This window comes from Rousettus aegyptiacus, unplaced genomic scaffold (assembly GCF_014176215.1).
Source record: "Rousettus aegyptiacus isolate mRouAeg1 unplaced genomic scaffold, mRouAeg1.p scaffold_m13_p_12, whole genome shotgun sequence".
NCBI classification, from domain to species: domain Eukaryota; kingdom Metazoa; phylum Chordata; class Mammalia; order Chiroptera; family Pteropodidae; genus Rousettus; species Rousettus aegyptiacus.
Genome location: NW_023416287.1, coordinates 22,447,436 through 22,473,816, shown reverse-complemented (window position 1 = coordinate 22,473,816; position 26,381 = coordinate 22,447,436). Strand labels below are relative to the sequence as shown.

Below are 26,381 nucleotides of genomic sequence, written 5' to 3'. Positions count from 1 at the left end.
ATAGTTGCATTCATGAAGTGCCCAGCTGAAAAAAAGCCAGGTTCAGCAGAATAGAAAGAAGGGTATTAGTCCATTTGTATTTAGAACACAAATAAACAAAAAAGATACACACTTTAAATGCCTGGAACAGTTACTTTCAACTTTCTTTTTACCATTACCTTTAGAAATAAATAGATTGTGCATTTGGCACATATATGATCCTGAAACAAAAGTTTTACAGGACAATTCTTATTCTTACTATATTCAGTACATCCTGATATTTAATTTCTTTTCTTTTCCTTTCCTTCACCCTACTCATGCCATCCTATTTTATTTCTTATAATGGTTGCCATAACTCACTAACCTGATTTTATAACCACTAATGGGTTTCAGTGAAAGGTTTGAAAATCATTTATTTAGAAAATAACTGGAGGCTTACTGTCCCACCCCTAAATCCCCCAAATCTAGTCCTATTCATTGCTTCTGGTAGGGTGCAGTCAGCAGAGGGGGTAAGACTTAATTTTTATTATAAGTCCTTTGAAAACAGTTTGAAAATAATTTCTAACCATGTGCACATATTACTTGTATACTTGTATAATTAACTCTTTTTTTTTTTTTTTAAGTTTGAAAGAAACAACTGAAAATGATGGTAACAGACAGTCTTGTTCTGAGAGGGACAGACTGTTAAGGGTGGTGCAGGAAAATCATTGATGGCAGAGGATGACTTCTTTCCCTGGTTGCCTGGCATGTGCTAGGCCCTCCGCAGCAGCGATGGCAGCTGTGTGGCACAGGGAAGGCACTCGGTTAAATAACAACTTGAACCAAGCAAAATTAGGAGGGGAGATCTGCTTTGAAAATATTTTTATTTTGATTCCATTGTGCCTTCCAGAGATGGAGAGGACTCAGGCGACTTTCCTGTGCCACTGTCTACTACTATAAAGAATTGAGAGGCTGTGACTTAGAGCCAAATCCAGAGAAGGGGGCCATTCATGGGCAAGCTTGGAGTTACCTTGGCTTCTCTCCTGGGGGGTGGCATCCAGAACCTGCCATCCACTGTACGAGGAACCCAGGTCATTCCGTGTGAACCAGGCTTCATTCCAGACGTGGAAATTCCTGCAGACAGAACCACAAACTGAAGAGCTTGCCTAAGGCCACACAACAGGTGAGTAGCAAAAACTACATCTTTGATCTAACAGTGCAGCACTCTGACACTTGAGTGCCTTTACTGTATGCCAGCTACTGTGCTAAACTGTGGTGGAAATTGTCTTAAATTCTTACAGGGCTATGTAATGGGAACTATTTGTATGCCCATCTCATAAAAGGGGGAAGCTGAGGCCCAGAGAGGTAAAGCAGCTAACAATTGCAGAATCGGTGTGGACCTAAATATGCTTAACTCCAAAACGTAGGTCCTTGATGACTTTTTTCAGTAGCAGAACAGATCTAGGTTAGAGCCAGTGACTCAGTAGGCAAACCTACACAGCTTTCTCTTGTGTCTCCTGTAGTGGGCTGAAAATAAATGAGGCTGTAGCAAGAGTGACACATCTGGCTAAGAGCCACAAAGCTTTTGGCTGAGGTCTGGATTGAAGAATGACATATACCAGTCCTAAAATATTCTTCGCAAGTGGCACCCCCTTATCCCCAGTCAGTGTGTCTCAATCACAGGTCCCCTCCCTCACCAGGTGCAGCCAATTAGCCAAAGTCTTATTCATTCATGATTCTGCCCTCTTCTGCTCTCCACTCACACAGCAAATACACTAGCATTGGCTTTGATAGTTTTGGGTTCAACTAGAAGAAATATAAGTCCAACATAAATCCAAGTTCTATCTAACTTGAAAAAAAATTTTTATATTCATGAGATGAAGAAGATGGTTTAAGCAGAGAACCAACTTCAGAAGTCATAAATGGAAGACTGATAAATTTGACTAGGTAAAAATATTAAACTCGCACATAACAAACAAATAAACAAAATGTGGTTACGTTTCCAACATGGAAGAGTAAGTTCATAACAGATTGTTTCCTCTGCAGATTACAATAAACTGAAAAAAAAAATGCAAAACACATCTATCTGAGAGTCAACAAAGTGGGAGGAAGACTTTGGAAGGGAGTCAAAACCTGGAGGAAGGGGCTAACCTGCTGCAAATCCCACTTTTGGGGTCTTTGCCTTAAGGATAGGCCACAGAGGGGTAAAATGCAGGGTAGTAAACTCCAACAGATAACCCACACCTTTCTGATCAAGGAGGTAAGAGAGTGAGGGGGAAATCCAAGAAAGAAAAGAGTCAAGGGAACCCTAATTAGTATATAAACTCTGCCTAAGCTTCTGGGAGACCTCTGAATCCTGTATGTATGAGAGAAAAAAGATTGAAAAAAAATCAATAAAGTGGGAATTATATATGCCACGTATATGACAGATAGAGATTTACTATAATTAATATTATAGAGTACTTACAAATCAATATGACCAAAAAAAAGTCAAACATACCAATAACGGACAATGAGCAGGCAATTTTCATAATACCAGTAATCACTGACCATATCAAAATAGTTTTAGCCTCACTACCATTAAAAGAAAATTAAAATGACAGAGAGGCACAATCACACCTGTTGAACTGACAAAGATGAAAGTGTAGGATGAAACACATTGTTGTGTGATACTCATTTCCAGGTGTGGGAAAACAAGCACTGTCATGCTTTACTGGTGATAGTTTAACGTGGTACGATATTTGTGGAGGACAATTAGGCAATGTGTATGAAAGATTATTAAAAATCTATATACACAGTAAGTCAGTAATTCTACTTCTAGAAATTTCTCCTATAAAAAAATTCACGAGTGCATATATATGTACATGAAAAGATGTTCACTGAAGCATTGTTTGTAATGGCAAAAATAATGGAGGATAAGTTCCTCAATACAGCCGTGCAACAGAATATCACATAGCTGTCCAGGAGGATGAGCAAAATCAATTTAGCACTTATGGGGAAAGATGTCTAAGATATACCCTCAAGTAAGAAAAACAAGTTACAAAATAGTGTAGATATATATGTATATCTTATAAGCCTATAAAAATATGCACGAATATAATGAACCTATTTGGATTTAGAAAATTATACATTTAAAAAAAAACAGTTAAAGTAGTCCCCAATAATTCTATTACCACAGTTTAGATAACAGTTTGGAATATATATTGTGTATATGGACAGATTTTGGTGCATATTGAACTAAGGTTTACATTGTTTATTTTTGTAATGTTTTCATTTTTTATAATGAGAATTACTTATTACTTCTATAATTCTATAATTAAAAAATAAATGAATATTTAAAAATGCATATATTATAGAAACACTAATAGCTAATACAGTATGTATCAACATAGAAAGTTATTAAGTGTTCTAAATACTCCATATTTTAACTCATTTAATCTTCACAACACTTTTGTAACAGGAATAATTATTATCCCTATCTGACAATTCTAGAAACTGAGGCACAGAGTAATTAAATAACTTATTTAAGGTCTCACAGCGATAAACAGGCAGAGTAGGATTTGAATTCAAGCAAAAGAGCTGCAGGGTTCATGCTTTTAACTACCAAATTACAATGTCTCTCTAACTTTCTATTCATTAATATAAAAAGGTTTAAAAAATTATAAAGTGGGCGATTTAACTTGATCTCATTTGAGTAGTTAAAACTTAAAGCCCATACTTCTAATATGTAGGAATATAAACATAATGAAATGTCTATAAGGCTCTATTTCAAAATATTATTACTGTTTTTCTTTGGGTAGTTATATTAGTAATGATGCTTCTTATTTATTTTTTAATTATTTTATAATCAGGAAAAAATTATTTTCACTTTGCATGTTGTAAGAGGGACCAGATAGGATATGTGTGCACAAGGAGGCTCTATACACTATACAGCTACCAGAAAGAGTCAGAAGTGCACCTTATGTACTTATTTGATTCAACATGACCCTGCTACATCCTTCAAGGCAACAAGGAACTAAAAAGTCAGCTCTGAAACAAGGCAGAAGGGCATTAGACCATAAGAGGTAAAATAAAAAAAATAATAAAAACCCCATCAACAATCATATTATTAAAAATAATACCAACCAATGATATGAGTGGGAAGAAAGAATACTCTTATTCACTATTGTAATGAAACATGGGTTATTGCACTCTTTCTGGAAGGCAACAGCAATAAATGTCATAAGGCTTTAAAATGTTCGTTTTCTTTAACCCAGAATATATCATTTCTAGAAATCTTTCTTGTGGGACTAGTCACAGACATGCTCAAGATTTACATATAAGAATGCTCATGTGTTATATATAATAGGCAAAAAAAAAAAAAAAAGGGGGAGGAAATAGATAGTTAACACAGAGAATGGGAAATAGATAACAATAGGGAAAGAGAGATGATTCAACCATTCAATGGAATATGATACATTTAAGATCTTATTTACAAAGAGTATTTAATGACAGAGCAAACATGCTCATAATATGTTTAGTCAAAAACATATGATTTAAAACTGTTCATGAAGTGGTTAACTTCTAGGTGCAGGAAAAAGTAGGATATATTTATCATATGCTCTGTCTTGTACTCATGCCTTATAAAATGTGTAATCCCAATTCTATAAAAAACAACTAGTAGAGAAAAGGTTAAATAGAAAATGATCAAAAGGATGTTAACAATCAGAGTACAGATTACATATTCTGAAATTTCCTATAATTGTGAAAAAAAAGTCATCATAAAAAATTATCTCTAGGAAGACCTACAGAATGTTCTTTTGCATGGGCCTTTAAGACCAGGTAGGATTCACCCAGGAGAAAGCAGCATGAGTGTGGGAAGATGATCCTGGATTGATGAAAAAGGCAAGAGTGAGATGAGAAAGCAATAAGAATACGAAGGTGTGTGTTTATTTTCTTCTTGGCAGAGAAGCTGAGGGGAAGAGTGGGTTGGTAAAAACAAAACAAAACAAACAAACAAAAAAACAAAACAAAACTGGTAAATAGCCATGTTTTAATACTTATTTGCAAGGCAGGAATTTGAGACAGAGCAGATAAACAAACACATCCTGGCTGATTCCTCTCTCATTTAGAAGCCAGCACTTTACTTACACTTCTTTGGATTGTGTTTGGCATTGGAATGCCTGAGGGTGCCATCATGGAAATCATGGTTTGTTTCTGTTTTGTGCCACACTCTCTCCCACCTCCCAGTCTTGGGCTCTGTTCCTGTCTTAAGGGTTTTTAGTTGCAGGAGCTCAGAAAAAAAGACAGGCTGTAGGTATCAGAACTACCTGAGGCATTTATTAACTGATGCATTCCTGCCCCTCCTCACTCCCTCCACCCAAGTCAATTCTAATAAAATATTTGAAGTTTATAAACCAATGCCCTAGAGACAGCAACTCAGTTATGCTTACCTTTGAATTCACAGGGTCAGGACACCCTGTCTAGAAAGTGATCACAGTGCTCTATTCTTTCTACTAGTAAGCTCCTGTCTGTCCTGCCAAATACAGTTGAGATACTACCTCCTCCAAAAGGACTTCCTGATATGCTGAGAGTGCCAGCCAAACCTCTGTGCTATCTTTGAACCTTGCATATAATTTGATTATTTGACTTCCACTCTGTAATCATCAGTCTTCTCATGCATCTATGAACTAAGTGTGATTCCTGCATCTCACTGTTCTTGATGCCCAGTGCCCAGTGCAGAGTCTGGCACATAGTACATACTTCATTGTGTTTTCTGAATTGAATTACTTTGGGGCTTGGGCCACTCTTGGAGCCTTGGTTTCCTTGTCATGGGTCTGAGTGAGGTGATCTAGATATGCTAAATATTAGTGGAAACTGGTGGCCTTGGAGAGATTTCATTAGGAGCCAGGGGTTTGGGATGATGAGTAGGTGCCAACAACTCTTGTCTAGAACTGGCCAACTCCACATCCCTGATGACAAAGTACAGGGCAGTCCCCATGTACCTTCTACTTCAGAACTCTATAAGATCTACAAATAGTCAGGTTTGTAACTCTAGAAATTGAGGAGTCAAGTCAAAAGAATTGTGAAAATAAGCCTGAAATGTCAAGATAAGAATAACCTTGGCCAAATTGTTCCAAATCACTTGTTTGCTGCTCAATGACTGAACGGAGTCCAGGGACCTCCTGTACAGTGGCCTAGAAAGGAATTGTATAAAAGAAGCTCTCCCCAAAACATTCTGACTCTCAAGAACGGAATTCTCCAGAGCCTGGTGCCTCTTAAGCCAACCCATTGTCATAGGCACAATGGCTTAGAAGAAAATGTACCCCACTAGATCCTGTGACTTAAAGAAAGACCTGGAAGAAATTTCTGAGGTACCCTGATCTAGCCATTCATTTTATAGATGGGAAAAGGTACAGAAAAGTTAAGGAAATTATGTAGAGTCATACACTTATTTACAATGCTTAAATGCCTCCAGTTGTTTACCCTTACTTCTCTCTGGGTTTTGGTTTTCTCATTTATGAAATGAGCAGGTCCCTTTCGAAGATCCTTTCTGATCCTAATGTTCTTTGATTTTGGAGAGTCCTGTTGACAAAAACCTGTGTTCCACCTCTAGCTTGGACACTAGTTCCTTTTTTGACTTTGGACAAGTCATTTGTCTTCACTGAGCCCCTGAGACAGTATTTAGTCTTACAGAGAAGTGGCATTTGCTGCCTAAGTGTGAACCAAAGAAGCTATCTGAAAGAGTTGGACAGTTCCCAACCTAACCAGAGCCGTGGCTGGGGTCAAGCCAATCCTCTTTGGAAAATCTCAAGATTAGCTGTCAAATTCTCAAATATCAGTCAGAAATAATAACAACATTCTCTGGCATCTCCCTGGTGCTTCAGAGTTTACAAGCCACCTAGGTTGAAGGTCCAGCTCTACCATCTAGTTATGTACTCTTGGGTAAATGACCCAGAGTCTCATTTTCCTCAGCTATAAAATGAAGATGATCACAATAGTGCCCACCTCACATTTTTGAAGAGTAAAAGTAAGCACTTAGAAAAGTACCTAGCACAGAACATTGTTCAATGAATTATTACTTGCTGCTGTTATTATTATTAAACACGTTCAGATGCTTAACCTCACTTAATTCTTACTTTCTAAGACTAGGCAAAACTGGACATTTCTAAAAGGATTCAACATTTGCAGTATAGAGAGATTCGGAGTCAAGTTTCTCTAATTCTAACTCTCCTTAAAATAATAGATTGGTAATTTTATTCCAGGCAGAAAATGATTTGTGATTTAACTCTTCCACCTTGGGTAGGATCCATGTAGAGGGGAGAGGAGAGCGCCCTTGGGAGGGGTAGCTTTCATGCAAAAAGTGGGGTGAGTTGAAGTGACAGAGAACCAACTAATTAAAGCTGGTAAGAGACTTAAGTAAACATATATTCTAGGCCAACCTTTATATTTCACTGGTGGAGAAACTTAGGACCAGAAAGATGAGGTGGTTTACATAAGTCCTAGAGCAAGATGGTGGTGGGGCTGGAACTAGGTCTCAGGACTCCCTGTCCTCAGACAGTATAGTGCTAGGCCCTCAGCAAACAAGGAATGGGGTGGCAGGGATCAACAGCTCCCACTGCTCCCTGAGGAGGGTTCAGAAAAGGCTGGTGAGGGGTGGGAGGGTGAGGAGCGATAAGACTGCCAGCTAAAATCAGAGTTTAGGGCCTGATACCTTACAATGGGGCCAAAAATGACTGTGAAAACACCTTGGAATGTCTCCATGGGTCTATACTTGCCACAGGTGATTACATTTGGAATGAATTATAAAGCTAATCTGGGGTGGTAGCATGAATTGGTAAACCAAGAGATCTAGATTCTAATTCCAAGTTCAATTTAGAAGCTCCACCTTCCTGCTCCCAGGAAGCCTTCCTTGCCGACTCCCTCCCTCCCTGAGTTCCCACAGTGCTTACTGTCAGAATCATTCACCTGGTACTCCACACACCATCCCAAATCGTTAATCAGCCTCTACTAATGGCTTCCCTGCTTCCTGTTTCCTAACAGCATCAGAAATGCTTCCAGCAGAGGGACTGAGTCTTAAGTTTTCCAGTCTCTCCGCAGTTCTCAGTGTGCAGGATAATCACAGGATTATGCCAAAATGGACCTCCTCCCATCCCAAATTAGTCATCTGGTTGGACCAATTATCTCCTTTTGTGAAGGAAACCAGGCCAGGAATGGTATTGCCCCAACAATCAGGACTTTTCTTCAAAATGGGATTTTGGAGATAACAACGAAAGGAAAAAAACAGGGAGCAGAAATGAAGTTGTATAACAAAACCTTGCCTTAAGAAGCAATGTCATTGGAGAGAAAGTTGTATATGTGCAGATCAAGGAAGAACATCCTAAAATAAGCTTTCTCTCCCTCATTAAACCCTAGAATCCACGTGGCCCTGGGTGAATTACATGAGCCTCATCCTCCTTCAGAAAGAAGGGGATGCTTTTATTACTCAGTTCCATTTTTGGCATGATGTTGTTGTTTGTTTAACAGCTTTTCTGTTAATTTTATTTTCCTTTGACTTTATTCTATTAGTAAGCTAAGCGCATTTCAAAAAAGTTGGATCTACTTATCCTGGGAATAATAAGCAGTTACAGAATATTTTATACAGACTATCTCAAAGTTGAACATCTGGAAATAAGAAGATGTCATCTGTATCAAGTTATCTAGCCAAATCTATGCATGTGAATGATTGTGTGTGTGTGCATCCCTTGAAATGGATTAAAACAATGGGTTATTGACATATGCATGTACTTTATATATAGACACATTGATATCTATGTGAATATACAGATATAGACATAATTATTTCAGTTGCCATCTGGTAATAACTTGGCATATGGTATATCCTTAAATAGCTGTAACAATATCTATTTTATGTAAGTATATTGATACATCTATAAGTTTTATATAACTTCCTACTTCCAGTTGGCATCTATTATATATATGACATACATATGTGTATGTACAGATACAAGTACACATGGTCTATTTATGGTTAGAAATATATATGTCCATATACATATAAAGCTTATTATTTTCCGTTGGAATCCAGAATAAACTATTTTTTTATTCTCTCAACCAAGGTACATAAAAAGTATGTATGTATAAGAGAAAATGGATTGCTTTTCTTTAATAAAGTTTGTAAGTCATATGGACTGTCTGAAATGAGATAATTTTCTATTATTACTGGAAAATCAATAGTTTCCATGTTTATTTTTTAAAGGAGCACAAAGTCTAATGGATTCTATAAATTATGGTAGTTTTGCAGAGCCCATAAGCCATACCTGATATCATATCTGATATGATATGAACTGGTATCAAACTCTTTATCTGGTGGCAAGATAGACCAAACCACCAGATTTTGCAGAACTCTTTTGGGTCTTGCTAGATGTGTAATCAGCATTGTTAGCATTTCTATTCTAAACCGTGTGTTGATATGCTACTGAGGAAAGCAAGAAGCTGCTCGGATTTGGTGCTTAGAAAGGGTCAGACACTCACCATACGCTATCACTGCCTTTGTCCAGTGGATTTCCCATAAGGTCGTAGTACACATCCACACTGAGGTTTCGGTCTGTGTCATGAGCTGAGTCGAAGTTGGTGATCACCCGGGAGGGAATCCCAAAAGACCGCAGCACTGCAAGTCAAGGGGCAGTCTGAGGCCTTGGGTTACAGTGGAGACAATACCTTGGGGTACCCCAGTGCTGCCCACCACCCCAGCAAAGGCATGTCACACCCAGAGTACCTGTATTGAGCGTCCCAGCAAAGACCCAGCACTGGCCAAATCGGACTGGCCTGAAGCCAGATCCCTTCCACTCCTTGAGGATCTCCACACTGCCGTTCCAGTTCCTGGGGTCCCGGCCATCTGTGTAGCTGCCACTCCAATTCCCAGCAAGCACACCGTTGTCATCATTGCTATTGATCTAGGCAGGAAAAACCCCAAGAAAATCAGCACAGAGAGTGATATGCAGAGTTTAGGAAACAAGGTGGGGAGGCGAGGAAGGAAGCCAGAGAGCCATTGTGTTGATTTTCTATGTCTTTCTAGGTGATAGAGGGATAATAATTGTAATAAAGGTCCCTTAGGGGCATTGAGTAGTGTGTGTATTTTAAAGTGCTTTGCTTAATCAATCATGTTTAATTGCCTCTAACCCAAGTGTCAGTCATGTGCAGCAGGCTCACATGGAAACAGGGCCCTTGGCTTGTCAGTGGCAAAGTAGCATCAGAAACCCAGCCTGCCAAGGATTTCTTGCCACAAGTCACTAGCAGTCAGTGATGTCTGATGTGGGGTCCATGGTTAGAAACTCTCTTTTGGTGTACTAGTCTTCTAAAGGATCACTTCGGAACTTTAGCAACTAACTTCTTAGAATGAATGAAGTTGGAATATTGCTTGTCATTGATTCATTGATGCATTCAACTTAAGGTATGATTCTTGCACAAGTAACACAGCCATGATACAATGAGAAAAGAGTACTGGACTAGGATCTGAGAGACCTGAGTACCATGGTCCTAGAGACAAATATTGAAATATTTATGGATGAAATGATGCAGTATCTGAGATTTATTAAATAATCTGTTGGAGGAGAGAGTCAGAGATGAAACAAAACGGGCCTGGAGTGGGTAATTGCTGAAGCTGGTGATAAGCATGTAGGAATTCATTTTACATTTTCATTTACTTGTGTGAAAGTCTGAACTTTTCCGTAATGCAAAGTTAAAAGAGAGAGAAAGAAGGAGAAACCTGGGCTACAAGCCCAGCTTTGACACTTGTCAGCTCCTTAATTGTGGGCAAATTAATTCACCAATGTGGGCCTTGGTTCTTCACCTTCCAATACAGGGAAAGTTAGAAACAAATGAACTCTCAGGTGTCTTCCAGCAGCCAAGTTTTCAGAGCTTATGACAATTTTGATCAGCATTTATCCAAACTGTACAGTGAGAGTCTGGACCAGAATCTCTCTCATCCTGTGAGTTCTGCTTCCTTTCTTGGGGATCCACAAGTGGCAAGGCCTATGAGAATGGACAGTAGGGAAACAGAAGCATCCTTGCCCAGGATGGGCTGACCCGGACATGCCACACCCCTTCATGTGATGGGTGAGCTCTACAGCCGCCTCCAGGAGGGTCTGGGCTGTAATCGCAGAATCAGGCAGGACAGCCTCCTCCAGGAGGGAACGCTGTGCAGCCCATCTCCATTTCCTCAGTCACAGCCACCAAAGTGGTAATCTGCAGGGTCATCTCTGGCTGAAAGCTGAGCATCCCAAAGCCTTACACAGGCCATAATTAGCTTATGGCCCAGCCCAACCAGGAGGTCTGCGGAGAGGTGTAGCTGAGGAAATTGGCATTGAGATAAAGTGGTTTGTCTCCAGGGTGAGAGTGAGTCAGCAGCTGCTGGAGCCAGCCGGCCTCACCCACCCTCTCCTGGGCCAGAAAGGCTCAGCCTCCTAAGTTGCCCTAAAAACCAGCTTTCCTTACTTAACTTTGGCCTTGGCTTTAGTTTCACCCTTCCATGGCCACTTCACTTTCAAGATTCAGCTCAGGTCTCACCTTCTTGGCTCTTTCCCCAAGCCCCCCTGATTCCCACTCATCTCCACATTCCCTAGGCCAACCCACTCCTTTTCTGTAAGGTTTGGTTTAAGATGCCATTCTTTCAAGAAGCCCTCTCTGATTACCCCAAGATATTTATCATCCTTTCAGAAGGTTGTTCAATTTTCTAACCATGTAACTAGCTTCTTAGCTTGGATATTCTCCAACTCAAAAGTAAAGAGATTGAGATGTGCTTAGTCTATAAAAAAAAAAGTTAAAGATACTTCTGGGCCAATTATGTAGTTTCAGAGGACTAAAGACCAACAACTCTCTCTGTCTTTTAGTTTTTTAATTTGTAACTCTTGAGCAGATTGATCCCACATTTGGACACTTTCTCATGGAGTCGTTCTCTACACACTGAGCAAGAGATTCCTCCAGGATCTAGTTTGTGTGTATGTTTGGGGTGTGTGTGGGGGGAGTGGGGATGAGCCTCTCACGCGGAGGGACTAAGTGAGCAAAAGAGGCCCTGGATGGGCAGTTCAAGGCCTTGCTCTGGTTTGACTCACAGGCTGTGTGCCCTGAGCAAGTCACTTCAGCTCCTGGGGCTTTGATTTCCTCACCTAGATAATGAGTGGGTTGGCCTTCTGCCTTCTTAGTCTGACATTCAAGCACTCTATACTGTGGAAAGGATACATTAAAACAAAGGAGGTTAACACTTTAGCCTCACTGGGGAGCCTACCTCCTTTCCCAGAAAGCCCAGGGATGGAGCAAAGTCTTTGCTTCCTTCCAGTCCTGATGAACACCAAAGGAGCAAATTCCCTTGTCATCTGAGAAAGGTCTCATGATACAAAAGAAAAGGCTCTGGAACCAGGCAGACGTGGTTCCAGTTTGGCCTCTCCCACTCACTCACCGTGCCACCAGGCCAGTATTTTAACTCTATGTGTGTAAAATGGGGATGGTAATAGCCACCAACTATATTCTGTGAGACTTCAATGAGATAACATATGTAAGAGATATGCCTAATGTGTAGTTGGGTTTGATGTATGATAACAACTGGTTTTCCTATCACTCACCATTGCACTAAGCACCCGGCCAACATATTTGGGGTCACCTCTGCGGGCCACATCAGTAGCAGGGTCACGGCGGAAATTCAGACTCTTGTCCAGGATCGAGAGACAAATATTCAGAATGCCCCCTTCAAACTGTTCAAAATAGAACCATATATTACAGTGGAAGAAATGACAAGAAGTGTTTGCTAATTAAGGGTATGGGGGCTACAGTGGTGAGAACCACAGCAACTACTCAGGTCTTTTCACTCTGTGGACTCCAGAACTGAGAGCTACCAAGGAACACCCACCTCACCCAGCCTTTAATCCTGCAAACCCATCCAGAGATCTCATGATACATGAGCCCCTGTGCTGAGGCCCCTAAATGAGGAGGATTCTCTCACTGTCATGAATTTGGAAGCAAATCACTTAGTCTGCCTGGGCCTTGATTCCTCCATCTGGATTGACCTAAGCTCATCTCAAAATTTCCGTCTAGCTCTGACCGTGATCTTGAACATATTATTTAGACTCCTGGGGAAGAAATTATAAAGATAAAATATCTTGCTAAAAGGTATCTCAGGCTATTTTCACAAAATAAAACTTATGTTTAGTCATTGATGCTCAAATGGAGAAGGCCAAGCTCTCTCTTGCCTTAGGGTCTTTGCAGGTGCTATTCCTTCTGCCTCCAATGATCTTCCCCAAGATATAGATCTGGCTTTCTTGCCTCCCTCAGGTTTCTGACCAAAAGTTCTTTTCTGGGAATGGCTTGCCCAGACCATGCCACCACAAATAGCTCCCTTTCCACCTCTAGGTGTATTCTTACCCCCCTTTTTTTTCTCTTTTCTTCCTTCTAATGGAATTTGACACAAAAACCCAGCATATAAAATATATAACAGACTTGCTCTGGCTAACTATAGAATAGGGTCTGAAGATGGACAAAACATGCACCTGTCCACCTACCCCTGATACCCAAGGCATCCCACCCAACTTACCGCATTCTAATGCCTTTGTTTGTCTGCTATAAAAGAAAAGGTTAGAGAAATCCCTGAATGTTTTCCGGGCTGAGCAAACCCGGGAACTCTGGGACTCAGACGGGTGGTCACAGTAATCAAAGACCTTTGGAAGACGAATGCACACACCAAGCAAGGTTCATCACATTCTTACATGGAATGAATAATAGAAACTACATTTTTGTCCCAAGCGTCTCTCTACTGGGCTTTATCTTCTTTTGTGTAATGTGGCACCAATAATACTTCATTGCATTGATTTAGTTATATGTTTGTTTTGCCCAATGAATTGTGACTCTCTCAAAGACAAGGAATCTGTGTTATCCATCTCCTGTGTTCTTAGTGTGCAGCTGTGGCATGGCACATAGTAAATGGTTAATAAATGTTTTCTGAATGAATGAATGAATGAATGAATAGAAGAGCAGGCAAATGAGCAGATCTGAGAACTTCCACATATCTGTGGGGCCAACCGTTGACCTTCTTGGGTAATAGGGACATTACCCCCCACCTCCTATGACGCTTTTACCTGTCCGAAGTTCCAGCCAACCATACTAATTCGACTTGCGCTTCCCACAAAAATGACACCAGCATCTTCCTGAACATACTCCTCTCTCTCAGCCTGGTTACTCATAAAGACAGCATCCGCTGTTTAACATAAAAATCAGACATCAGGTACTAGAATCCTTCGGAGGACTGTAGAAACCAGTCTTCCTCCTCCTCCAACTTGGGAGCTGGAGCAAGTCCTAGCTGCAGCATGTCCCCAACCTTGACTGAGGAAGGAAGCCTTGGGCTGTAATGCTTCCAACTCATATTATGGGAACTATGAGCTTCAAAGAGAAGTTGGGATGATCTGAGAGTCTGAAATGAGATCCTGGGAATGAGATACGAGTTTTTTTAGGAAGGAAGCTATGTCTATACTACAGAATTGTACTATGGTCATTGTTCCTTATAATTATATCATACTATGCAGTTTGTAAAAACTCATGAGATCCTTGCAATAGCACCAGGGGAAATAGCATGATGCCCACTTAATGGTGAGGAATTTGAGGCTCAGGTAGGTAGAGTGACTGTCTAGACTCACATAACTGGTTAAGTGGCAGAGCTGGGACTCAAATTTATGGCTTTTGATTTTTAGTTTCTATGCTTTTTCCATATCACACAAAGTTTTCCCAATCAAACCTGAGCCCATGAAAATCATTTCCCTCATCTCCTTTCCACAGGCATCACTTAGCTGATATGGGCGGGAGTGTGGGCGGTTCGGTGCCTACCTTGCAACCAGGGGTTAAAGAGCAGTATGAACTTCCCAAGTTTCAGAGTATATCCGTTGATCTGACTGTTCAGTGTGTACCACCCTATGGGTGCATTGGCAGGACTGAAGATGGAGATGGTCAAAGTGTTGTTGTTCTCAGACACGAGCTGTGCACTCCAGCTGCCACTACTTGTCTCATTAGAGAGTGGAAACACAGCCTTTGTTCTGGTTGACTCTGAGGGAGAGGGCCCTGAAAAAAGGAGACAGGGGTCAGTTGAAGTTGAGGAGTGCTGGCCAGACTAGGGGAAGAAATCTGATTCCAATACAACCACAGGGGCCCTTAGAGGGACATTATCCAAAGAAGTACCACATTATGGCTCTGGAAGTGACTGGAGAGATCATGTAGGCCAAATCCTTCTCTATTTGAAGACTAGGACTCTTTGGCTCAGAAATAGGCAGAAACTTACCCAAAGTCACATCGAATCAGTGGCAGAGCTGAGCTAGGGCCCAGTGACCCTTGAATGCCCAACCCCATGGGCTACTGAGGCACGTGTGGGGTGGAGGAGGCAATGAATAGGTACCTGTAAAGACTACAAACTCCAGGTTGTCTCTAGATCCGAGAGGTTTGTTCAAGGTCAACAAAAATTTGAACGCTTGACCTCTTCGCACGATGAGATCCTGGTTGTAGAACTTGTCTGTGTGATGTGCCTGCCGGTTGGAGGTCATCTGCCAGTCAACATTCTGGGGTTTAAAATCTGTAAGACAGAAAAGAGGACCTGAGGTCCTGTGCGGCAAGGAATGGTGGTGTGGGAAAAGGCGTAATTTATCAAAGCGGCAGATTTTGGGCAGGGCTAGTCAAGGCGGAGTCAAACTTCTAGGAAGACTCATATTAAAATTCAAAGACCTTGACTGAGCATCGTGAGAACTTCACAGCCTATTCCCCCTCTGTCTGTTCAGGGGGCAGAACATCTGCATGCACTATTCACACTGCTGAAAACACCTTCCTCCTCCATCTGGTCAGCAGTCACTCAGCCCTCAAGGAACAGGCCAGGTGCTCAGGGCAGCTTCACCCAACCAGCCGAGAGAACTGTTTAACCAGGGTACCCATGTTGTGCCCACTTTTAATATCATTTCTTGGTGGATGGGGCCTCAAATAGAAGTGGGAGCAGCCTGGATTTCAGACAACAGGAAGAGGGGCTAAGGCACCAGAGAGCAAGTATGTTATTTGGCTAGAACAGAGGCTCTGCCCAGAAGAAAGGTGGGGTGGAGAGAGTATGGCTCCAGGGAAGGCTTGAGTCCAGGGTGGGTCCCACCTAAACAGTTTTGGAGATAGGCAGAGAGGCTCATCTTAGGTACTCTTTCAAGTGAAATACATCTCTGGGGTAGTGAGCTACTGGAGAGGGGGACTTGAGAGGTGATCTCGAAACCGGCTCAGGGCACTAAAGATTCATTCGGTCACACATCCTCTCACTCATTCACTCAAAAAATAGTTACTGAAAGAATAAATAAGTTTTTGCACAAACTCAGAGAAATTAAAACATTCATGCAATCAATAAATATCCATTAAATGAAGGGAAGTGCAAAGGGAGGAAAAGAGGGACAGAGGGAGGAAGGAGAAAAGATAAACATTCCTGTACATAAATATTGAATGGAGAAAGCCTAGATCTTAGACACTCTCTGGCAACCCCAAACTCTATGTGGCTTGTAGATGCTAGTTCTCTTGAGGGCAGTGGCACCATCTTTTAAACCCCTGCTTCCTCCCAATATCACTCACTACCTGCTATACTTCCCTGACATTTGAGATTTGGTGGTAGAACTTTACTCCTTGTCTTGTTTTAAGAAAGAGAAGAGCCCTACGGAACATAAGGTTTCAGATCACATGATCCCCTTAGAGATTCTTCAACCGCCTCCCAAATCAAAAGCATGCATGCTTTCTCCCCAGGCGAAGCTCACCACTCTAGACCATGAGCTACTTAAGCGCAGAAAGTATGTCCCTAGACATTCTCTGTCAAACACAGGGGTAAGGAAAAAGGGGTGGCAGGGATTCTACATCTATGGCTGGCATCTGCCTCCCCTGAAATAAGTCCTTTGCTTTGCTTCGTCAAGGGTTATACACTATATGCTATAGCTGTGTCAATAGCAGAGACTTCTCTCTTTTATCTCAGAGACCAGTGGCTTGTCCATAGGGAAAATGACAAAGACAAGACTGAGATCAAGGTGACTTGGCTGCAGAGACACTGAAAGGAGATGAAGGCACTCTGCATGCCTCACTAGGTAAGGTCCTGGTATGACCGTGATAGATGGTCATCTACCTCTCCTGACACCAGACGTGAGCCCTGGCATGAAGGAGGCGTGTTCCCCATCAGGGTGTTTGCGGGATATGCAAGTCTTCTCTGGGCTGGAGGGTGAGGAAAAGCAGGACTCATTTGCCATCAACTTATTATATGTCAACTGCTATTAACAATGTATGGAGCGCTTTATATATCACCAATGGAATCCTTGTAGAAACTAGAAACTGATGTTCAGAGAGATAAATATCTCATTTGAGGTCATATACCCAGTGACTGGTGGAGCCAGGATTCTGAACCCAGGTCTTACTGGCCCTCCCCTGTTGCTCTCATTCTCAGTTCTCTGCTTGGGAAGGGGACCCATGCAGGATCTTCAGTCCAGAATATACCCAAGGGGTGAGGGGCCCTCACTGTGCATTGTCGCACTCCCTGGCATGTGTGTTCTGATGAAGGAGAGAGTGAGCATATAGAAGAAAAAATGTGTTCTAAAAGGGCATTTTACATAGGAGGTGAACAAAAGGGGAGCAGCCTGCCTCTGCATCCTGGAGTGGGATAGGCAGGTTGAGAACATGCTCATAAAGCCTCTCATGTGGGTTCTGAAATCTTTCTCCTTCTGCCGGCCCCCAAATCAAGGATCTGATGACCCTCTCTGTGGATTATTTAGGTTCCATAGTTACCCCCAACCACCGCCTCTTTACACAGCAGTAATGACAACCCCCTTTGGCAGAGTGTGTTCTGGAAGGGAAAGGGCAGGAGGTGGGGAGACACAGGACCATCTCAGTTTAGAACTTCATGGATATTTATGAGCCCCAAGACTGTCCTCTCCACCAGCCTGGATGAAGGGAAGGGATAAAAAGAGTATTGCATTGACCCTACAATTGACTAGCATATGCTCTTAAAAAACATCGGGGTGAAAAAAGTCCTGGGAGACAGATCATATACTCCTTCCCTTAACCAGATGTGAGGACATGGAGGCCTGGAAGGTGATTTGCCCACAGTGAAACAACTCTGGACTCTCATTCCAGCGCTTTTCTCACAATTTTGTGCTGCCTCTGGAGAATATCCTAACCTGTCAGGACTACTAAATGTCTATGCCAATATTCACTCGCTCATTCTTTCTGGGTAATAAAATCTCCCGTATTAATAGGTACTGCATTTCCCAGGCTCCCCTGCAGCGGGTGGTCACAGGAATGAGTTCTAGTCAATGACCTATGACCTATGAGAAGAAGTTATCTGTATTAACTTCCAGGAAACCTTTCTCTCTCTTTTTTTTTTTAATTGAGGTAAAATTCATAGAACATAAAATTCACCATTTTAACCTTTTTTAAAGTGTACAATTCAGTGGTATTTAGTGCATTCACAATGTTGTACGACCATCACCACTATCTACTTTCAGAACTTTTTCATTATCTCCCAAAAAAACTCCCTACCCATTGGCAATCATTTTCCATTACTCACTAACTCCAGCCCTAGCAACCACTAATCTACTTTCTTTTCCCGTGGATTTGCCTATTCTGGACATTTCATGAATGGACTCTCACATATATGTGGCCTTTGGGCCTGATTTCTTTTACTTAACGTTTTTAAGGTTCATTCACATGGTATTATTTATCGGTAGTTCATTTGTTTTTTATGAGTGAATATAATTCCATTATAATTGATCCTTGAACAATGCAAGGGTTAGGGGCACAGACTCTCCATGCAATTGAAAATCTGCTTATACCTTCTGACTCCCCAAAAACTTAACTGCTAATAGCCTACTTTTGACTAGAAGCCTTCCTGATAACATAAGCAGTCAATTAACATATGTTTTATAATACATATGTGTGTGTATATGCATATGGGTATATGTATGTATACACACACACATATATGTAAGCTAGAGGAAAGAAAATGTTATTAATTAAACTGTAAGGGAGAGAAAATACACTCACAGTTTTTATTTTTAAAAATCCACGTATAAGTAGACCAGTGCAGTTAAATCCAAGTTGTTCAAGGGCCAACTACAAATGGATTTATCATATTTTGTTTATTCATTCATCAGTTGAGGGGCAATTGGATTGTTTCTATTTTTTGGTCTTGTGAATAGTGCTGCTATGAACATGCATATAAAGTATTTGTTTGAATACCTGATTTCAATTCTTTTGAGGAAACCTCTTTTTCAAAACAGTTGTCAAATGCCCTTAGCTTGCTTACCTGCCTCTTCTTTCACTTTTGCTGCCTGGAGTGTGGGTGTGCTGTGGACAGAGCTCTAGTGTCATCTTGGACCATGCATACATATCCTTGGGATAGCAGCGTGGGGACTACATAGAGTCTGGACACCTATGAATCGAGCAGATGCCTGACCTGCCCAGAACTGCCTATATCCAGACCTATTAAATACAGAAGAAGTAAACTTCTGTTTTATTTATTCCTCTAAGCCATTATTATTTGGGGGTTCACTGTCATTCACAGCCAAATCTAATACATATACCTGATAATGTAACCCTTCAACTTATTTTGGGGTCCAACTTTGGCAGGGATAACATGAGAAACACACAAGAAAGTCCGGACTGTGAAAGGAAGTTACTAGTCATCTGTCTCAATCCTTATCGGCTTGGCTTTGTGATTGAATCACCTGCAGCAGATAGATGAGTAGGACTTGTTGCAGGTATGTGATTGGGGTTTTTACCTCCTATTCCTGGAGAACCACGGCATAAAGTTGCTGGCAGGTAGCCCAACATGACATAACTGATACTCCAGTGGCTGCTTCTCCCCACCTGTCCAGACCTTATTACCTATGTCTCTTCTCTAGATAAACATTTTTATCTTACAGATTTATAGAGTTAATTAGGGCTAATAAATACACTAAAAATGATGTAGACAATTGTCTTTGAGTGTTTTTTGGAGATCTCATTAAGAAATACATTTTACACAGTGTTTACATATATGGGTCAATACTTGATACAAAGTTTCACAATAAAATACTAACTCTTACTATGTATAATGTACTGATATTTTCCTTTATACTTCATTGTCATTGCTGGTCACAATCCACTAGACTGATTTTACAACCTGCTAGTAGTGACAAATGGCAGCTAGAAAAACAGTGATGTAATCTCAGTTTTCTATATTACAGGTAAGAAAACTAAGGTCCCCAAAGGGGAAGACATCTGCTGAGGGTGCGGGGTAGTTTAGAAGCAGAGCTTGGCCCAGAAACCAGGTCTCAGAGCGCGGTCACTGAGGGGCTGTGAGTCATGCCCAACACTCCCCTGAAGTCCCCTCTGGGCACAGGAAACGTCTTGAACTCCTGGCCAGCCCCACCACTGACTCCAAGAACCTGGTGCTTTCCTGTCAGCTCTTAACTCTCTCTCTTCTCCCTGTAGCCTGTGCCATTCCCCAGTATTCAGACATTTTCAATCCCTATACCCAGTGGTACAATTTCTTGGCACCAGGTGGTAGGGAAACTTGGGGGCTGGTGGCTGAGTGAGGGACTGGCAAGGCTCCCTGGGATGAAGTGAGCCCTGGGCTGATAATCTGGAAGGCTGAGGCCTTGGGCAAGGTCTCTGTGTTTCTCAGTTGTATTTTTACCATCTGTAGACAGAGTGAGACCTGCACATCCTCTTTTGTAGAGTTACTATTGGGATCCGATGTATACTTATCAGTAGTACCTGGGCCCGCAGAGGTTGTGGGGGGCAAATCCCTTGGGACCCTACATGTAATGGCAAAAGCAACAGGATAGAGGAGGGTTTTGAGCTTTTCTATGGGCTGCCATTGAGGACCTCAGCTGTGTTAGGCACTGTGCTAAGCATTTTACCTGCATTATGTCTTTTAATAGCTACAAAAACCCTATGATGTCGTTATTCCCATTTCACAGATGAGGGATTTGGAAATCTAGTCAGGTGATGTCAAATAGTGCATGCTCAGGCAGAGCCTGGACCCAAGCCCAGACTGGAAGCCAGTTTTGCCTGACCACATAGGACTCCAGGCTGTCACTTGGCAGCCAGCCAAGGTGGTTGTGGTGGCAATGGCTTGTGATGACTCCAGTAAAATGCTAGAGAGAAAAGGCAACCTATAGCCTATTCCCTGCCTTGATATTACATGGTCAAGGTGAGAGAAGAGGATGGAAGAAGGACTCCTGGACTAGTTCATTTCCAAAGCGAGCTTAGAATCTCTTGGACTGGCTGTTCTCCACCCTTGCTGCACATAACAATCACCTGGGGAATGTCAAATTGCCCCGAGCCCTACCATAGACCAATTAAATTAGAATTTCTGAGTTAGGGAGAGGATTGGGTTTTTTTGTTTTTTTTGTTTTTTAAACTCTCCTGGTGATTCTGATAAGCATGGAGGACTAGAATCAGTACCTTAGGCCCACGTGACACTTTACACGTACCAAAACTCTCACGTGGATGATCTCATCTGAGCCACACAGCAGCTCTGGGAGGGAGGCAGTGGGGAAAACCCCATTTACAAGCAGAAAAATAAGGCTGAGAGAGGAGAATGCAGACTCTTTAAGAACCCACGTCTCAGCCCCTACCCTGGGGCCCCATTCCCTCCACTCTTGAGGGGTAGAGAAAACAGTTGCCTAAGTTCAACTCACACCCCAGGTCGGCATGCGGGCCCTGGGGAGGAGAGTGATTGCTCCACCTGTGGAGCCTGGCCCAGCAAGGTGGAGGAGAACAGAGAAGTTATTTGAAGTGAAAAAGAACAGTTCACAGGGAACTTGGAAATGTTGGGGGAGGGGAGGCTGAGTGGGAGAGCTTCCCCTGGGAATTGTCCTTGATTAGAAAATGGCCTTCATCTCATAGGATTTTTCTTCAGGCTCATGAAAATTTCTCAAGAAATAATCAGCTATGTGGACTGAGCACGTATGAGGTGGATTCGAGAATAACCCCATTTTTATTTTATTTTATTTTTATTTTTTACTTTTTTTTTTTGACAAGGAAACTGAGACACTTAGGTTAAGTGATCTGCCCAAGATCATTCAACGAGTGAGGGACAGAGCTGACATTCAACCCAGAGCGTGTCTCTGGACACATGCTCATAAGCCTTCGGCTCTTCTACCTCTGTATGTAATCCTAGATAATAAAAGTGGAAACATGGGCAGGTGCATGCAGCTGCCGGCAGGTCTGTGTCTGATGAACAGGGAGCAGCTGCTGCCCCAGATGAAAGAAAGTGGGTGGGGCTGTGGGGGAGAAAAGGCAGCTTGTCCTTATTGATCTAGAGAAGAGGCATGAGAATGACAGCAAGTTGGCTAAATGTTAAACCAGATTGTATTCAGAGACTACGATCCATTCTATGGCCAGACCACAGGGAACCTACAGAACAAAGGAAAATTCCTGCAGAGATTACTAACAATTGTTGACACATATTAATTAATGTGGCATGCCCATACCATAAAAAAAAACAAAAAAAAAAAAAAAAAAAAACAAAAAAACAAAAAAAAAAAGGAAAACAAAGTCTTCAAGGAATACCCTACACAAAATAAACCCAACCATTTATTTCCTACAGGCAGACCACAGGAACCTACAGAATGAAGGCTGAGATTACTAACATGCCTTTAACACTGCATACCTACATCTCGAAAGGAAAATACACATAAACCGAATCCCTTAAACACTCACGATCTCGTTCTCTATCTCTGAGAGAATATGCTCTGTCTCTGGAGCATTATTCCTTCTGTAATACACTTGCCTTTTATCTCTAGCTCTGGCTTGTGCTTAAATTCTTTCCTGTGTGGAGTCAAGGACCCTCTCGTATAGGAACTGAGTCCCTGCGTTCAGTCCTGCATCATTATGACAAACTCTGAGCGCCTGAAGCCATGAGCCTTTGAGCCCAAGGGGAGACCTACTTTCAGAGAGACCTTACATAGTGCTCTGGTCCAGGTGGCTGAAATGAGAAGCCATTACCCTGTGCACGGAGAACCCAGATGTTCCTAAAATATTTCTAGAACGGAAGGAGAGGCAGGATCATGGGAGAAAGAGCCATTAGTGTCCCAGCTCCAAGAAAAGATGTTTTGTGGCAGATCATGGCCCAGAGTGGCACAGATCGTCCAGAGATTGAAGAATGAGGCCAGAGAAGGTTAGTCTCTGCAGTCCAGGCCAGTGCTCTGCCCAGCAAAATGGCTGGCAGAAAGCTGAGTGCCCTGGTGGGTCACAGGGCTAGGCCCCAGAATGGAGGTTCTGGACTCCTGTGAGCAGAGGTCTGCAGTTCAGGTTCCTACCCTGAGGACTCTGCCTGTGACCCAGGGCCTCGGAGTGGCTTTGGGGATGGGGAGCAAGGTGTCCCCTCCACATTGGGCCCAATGTCCGTGTTCATAGCCTGCCTTCCTGTCCACCCTGGGGCCGTGGCTTTGGTTAGCCCTTGGACAACGTGGTAAGATTAGGGGCACCAGCTGCCCTATAGTGGAAAGTCCCAGAATAACTTAAGTTTGCCCTCCGCACTCACGGATTACTAGCCGCAAAGTCAACCCTCAAACAACTCTAGTTTGAACTGTGCAGGTCAATGGAAAAAAATTCACTTATAAATGGACCTGAGCAGTTCAAACCCATATTGTTCACGGGTTAACTGTACTTTGTGCAGGACACGGCCAGGCCCTCTTCCGCCACCGTCGTCCCCACCCATGGCCAGGCTGCCCTCCAGGGGGAGGCACAGTAACTGAACCCTCGCTGATTCCAACAAGAACCTTAAATTGGGAGCTGGGTGGACACAGTCCTCTCAGATAAACACAATTGATCTGATGGTCCTCTGGGTCACACCTGATAACCACTCACATTTATTTTCCTGTTCCTTCTGCCTAGAACACTCCTCACCCCACATAACTGCTACTGACCAAGCACGATCGGACTATGAACTGAGGGAGGGCAGAGACTACGGCCATTTATCTCTGCATTTCCCTCTGTACCTATGGTGGCTCCTTTCCCTAGCTGTCCAATAAGTAAATTTATTCATTCCAGAATAGAAACTGAACTGGGAACTGTATGTGTGGCAAAGTAAAGGGAAGGAAGGTATTCACTTATCCTCTCCGCCTTTGTTAAAATTGATGTTCTCCCAACTGGCCATTGTCTACGTTCTTTTGTGGCCTCCGAACATCTCTGGTTGCATTAGATGTTGAGCTCTAAGAGCTTAACTTTTCATGAGTCACAGGCAATGATAAGCCAGCCGTCAGGATGTCAAGCAGGACTCACAGAGGGCAGGTATGAGGTTGCTCGTGGGCCCACAGTAGGGCCTGCAGAGTGATGTGACGACATGTGCCCCTAGGGGGTGAGCACTTCCGGGGCCCATTGCTCTTTATCCCTGGTTTCCTCTTATGGTGAGAGTCGTCAGTACTGAAAGGAGCCTTAAAGTCCATCTGTTTCAAGCCCTTCATCTTGCAATTGGGAACCTGTGGCTTAGAGGTGGCAGGGAGTGCAGAAGCTATTGGTGACAGAGTTCACGTGAGAAACCCGGTTTCCTATGCCGTGGCTAGCACACGCGCTCATGGACGAACTCAACTCTGGTAGCAGGAAACAGTGGAAAGGGCACTGCTGGGACCTAGCCTGTCTCTGCTACCAGCCTTCTGTGTGACCAGTAAGTCTCTAGCCCTTCCTGGAACTCCCCTTTTCCTGGAGGGAGGGAGATGGTCTAGGTGACAGCTGACATCCTCTCTTGCTAAAGTCTACAGGATCTGAAGCCCCTCTTCTTAATGATCTCGCATTTTGCTGCATGTTCACAGGAGGAAATGGGGAACAGGGATAGGGGTCCAGTTTTGCGGCCACCCTGTCCTGGTCTTTGTGATTCCTGAAGTAATCAACATCCACCTTTTGCATCATGCCCAGCGATTTCTTTGACAAACCTTCCTGCGGTTCTAACCGCCATTAATGATATTTTACGGGGTTGATTCATGCCTTGTTTGGGTTTGGCGATGCTGTCAGCGCACCAGGCTGAGCACCCAGGACAGGCAATAATTAGCATGCTGCTTAGCAGGGGCGCTGTCTAACAAGAGCCCAAATCCTCGACAGTGACCACAGAGCTAAAGAACCTGCACTTCTTGTTGTTCTTTTTCAGCGACCTTCCCTGACGCTGCTTGTAGGGACAGTTGTTGGCGCACCTGCTCTTTCTGTTACTGGGAGGTTTCAGCTCATCAGATCACGTTCAAAGAGGCTGCCGGTGCTTCTGGATGTGTAGTTTACTTAGAAGAATTCCAATGCTGACGGTTTCTTTTAAATCAATTTACGGGCTGTCACGTTCTCACTTCTTTGTAGCTCTGAAACACGCTTTTTTCCACCTATGTTACTAACAGCTGGTAAAACTGCACTGAGAAACACGAGAAGCAGGTACCAGCTGGTCTGATACGGCAAAGCTTATCCTTTTATCTAAGGGGATGTGATCTCTAGCTGCAGTGAACCCCCTGCCCTTTACTCAGGACTACATCCCAAATACATTTTACCTCTGGAACCATGCTAGAGAGACTAGGTAGCCACTGAAAAAGAATAGAACTCTAGAATACTAAGATCCAGGCTTCAGAGCCCAAGCTGGACACTCAGCCTCGGAAAAGCATGGGTTTCCTGAAAGGGCCTGGCAGAGAAGATGCAGTGCACTCACCAGTCATGTTGTACCTTCCTCTGCTTCTTCCTCTTCTTGGGGCTCGTCCGAGAGTGGCAGGAAGAAGTGGGGAGACAGGCTACTGGGGATTGCCTTACCATTTATAGAAGCCTCTCCTACACACCCCAATTAAAATTCTAATGAGGTGGGCGAGGCACCATGTCATTCCTGTAGTGCCTGTAAACGTTTCTCTTACTACATACTCTTGTCACCCAATGGAAGGGCATCCCTCTTATGCAAGACCAGCTTGGGGAGAAGAGGGGAGATAAGAAAAAGAGCCCACTTTTCTAATTTTTTTCAAAGATGAACAAAACTCTGGGTTGTGAGGTTTAGGAAATTTTGTCATGCTTTCCTTGCAGTATCATGTCTAGAGCTAGAGTGAGAAGTCTCTGAGCAATGTCTCTGTGGAACCCAGAGGCAGAAAATGGCTTAGGCCTTTCTCACTACATTTACATACTGGTGTTTTCCACCTGCCCGAAAGGTATGAGATGCTCATCACAGCTTGCCTGAGTTGGAGTTAGAAACACTCAGTTCCAACGCTGGCTAAGCTATCACTGAACCTTGTCTGAGACTGGGTGTAATCACACCCACCTTTTCAAGCTGGATAGGTAGAGAGAATAATCAGATCAGGCGATGCAAGTCAAAAATGCATGGACGTGTCCCATAATGGAGTAAATCCAGATACCATTCAAATGTCAGTTTGATTCCGGATTTGGTGGGGGATGGGGTGGGGGAAAACTATTCT

At 42.7% G+C, this 26,381-nt stretch overlaps 1 protein-coding gene across 1 annotated transcript in view; it reads right to left on the bottom strand.

Annotated features, from left to right (window-relative positions):
• The window catches only part of TGM3 (transglutaminase 3), a 37,790-nt gene extending 12,113 nt beyond the window's left edge, over nt 1–25,677 (bottom strand). The window contains exons 1-8 of the mRNA XM_016154132.2: nt 25,637–25,677; nt 15,368–15,541; nt 14,806–15,036; nt 14,064–14,182; nt 12,558–12,686; nt 9,716–9,893; nt 9,472–9,607; nt 989–1,092 (exon numbers count right to left, since the gene is read on the bottom strand). Coding sequence (XP_016009618.2) covers nt 989–1,092; nt 9,472–9,607; nt 9,716–9,893; nt 12,558–12,686; nt 14,064–14,182; nt 14,806–15,036; nt 15,368–15,541; nt 25,637–25,643 — 1,078 coding nt within the window. The 5' untranslated portion in view covers nt 25,644–25,677. The remainder of the gene's footprint in view (nt 1–988; nt 1,093–9,471; nt 9,608–9,715; nt 9,894–12,557; nt 12,687–14,063; nt 14,183–14,805; nt 15,037–15,367; nt 15,542–25,636) is intronic.
• Between the last annotated feature and the right edge of the window lie 704 nt (nt 25,678–26,381).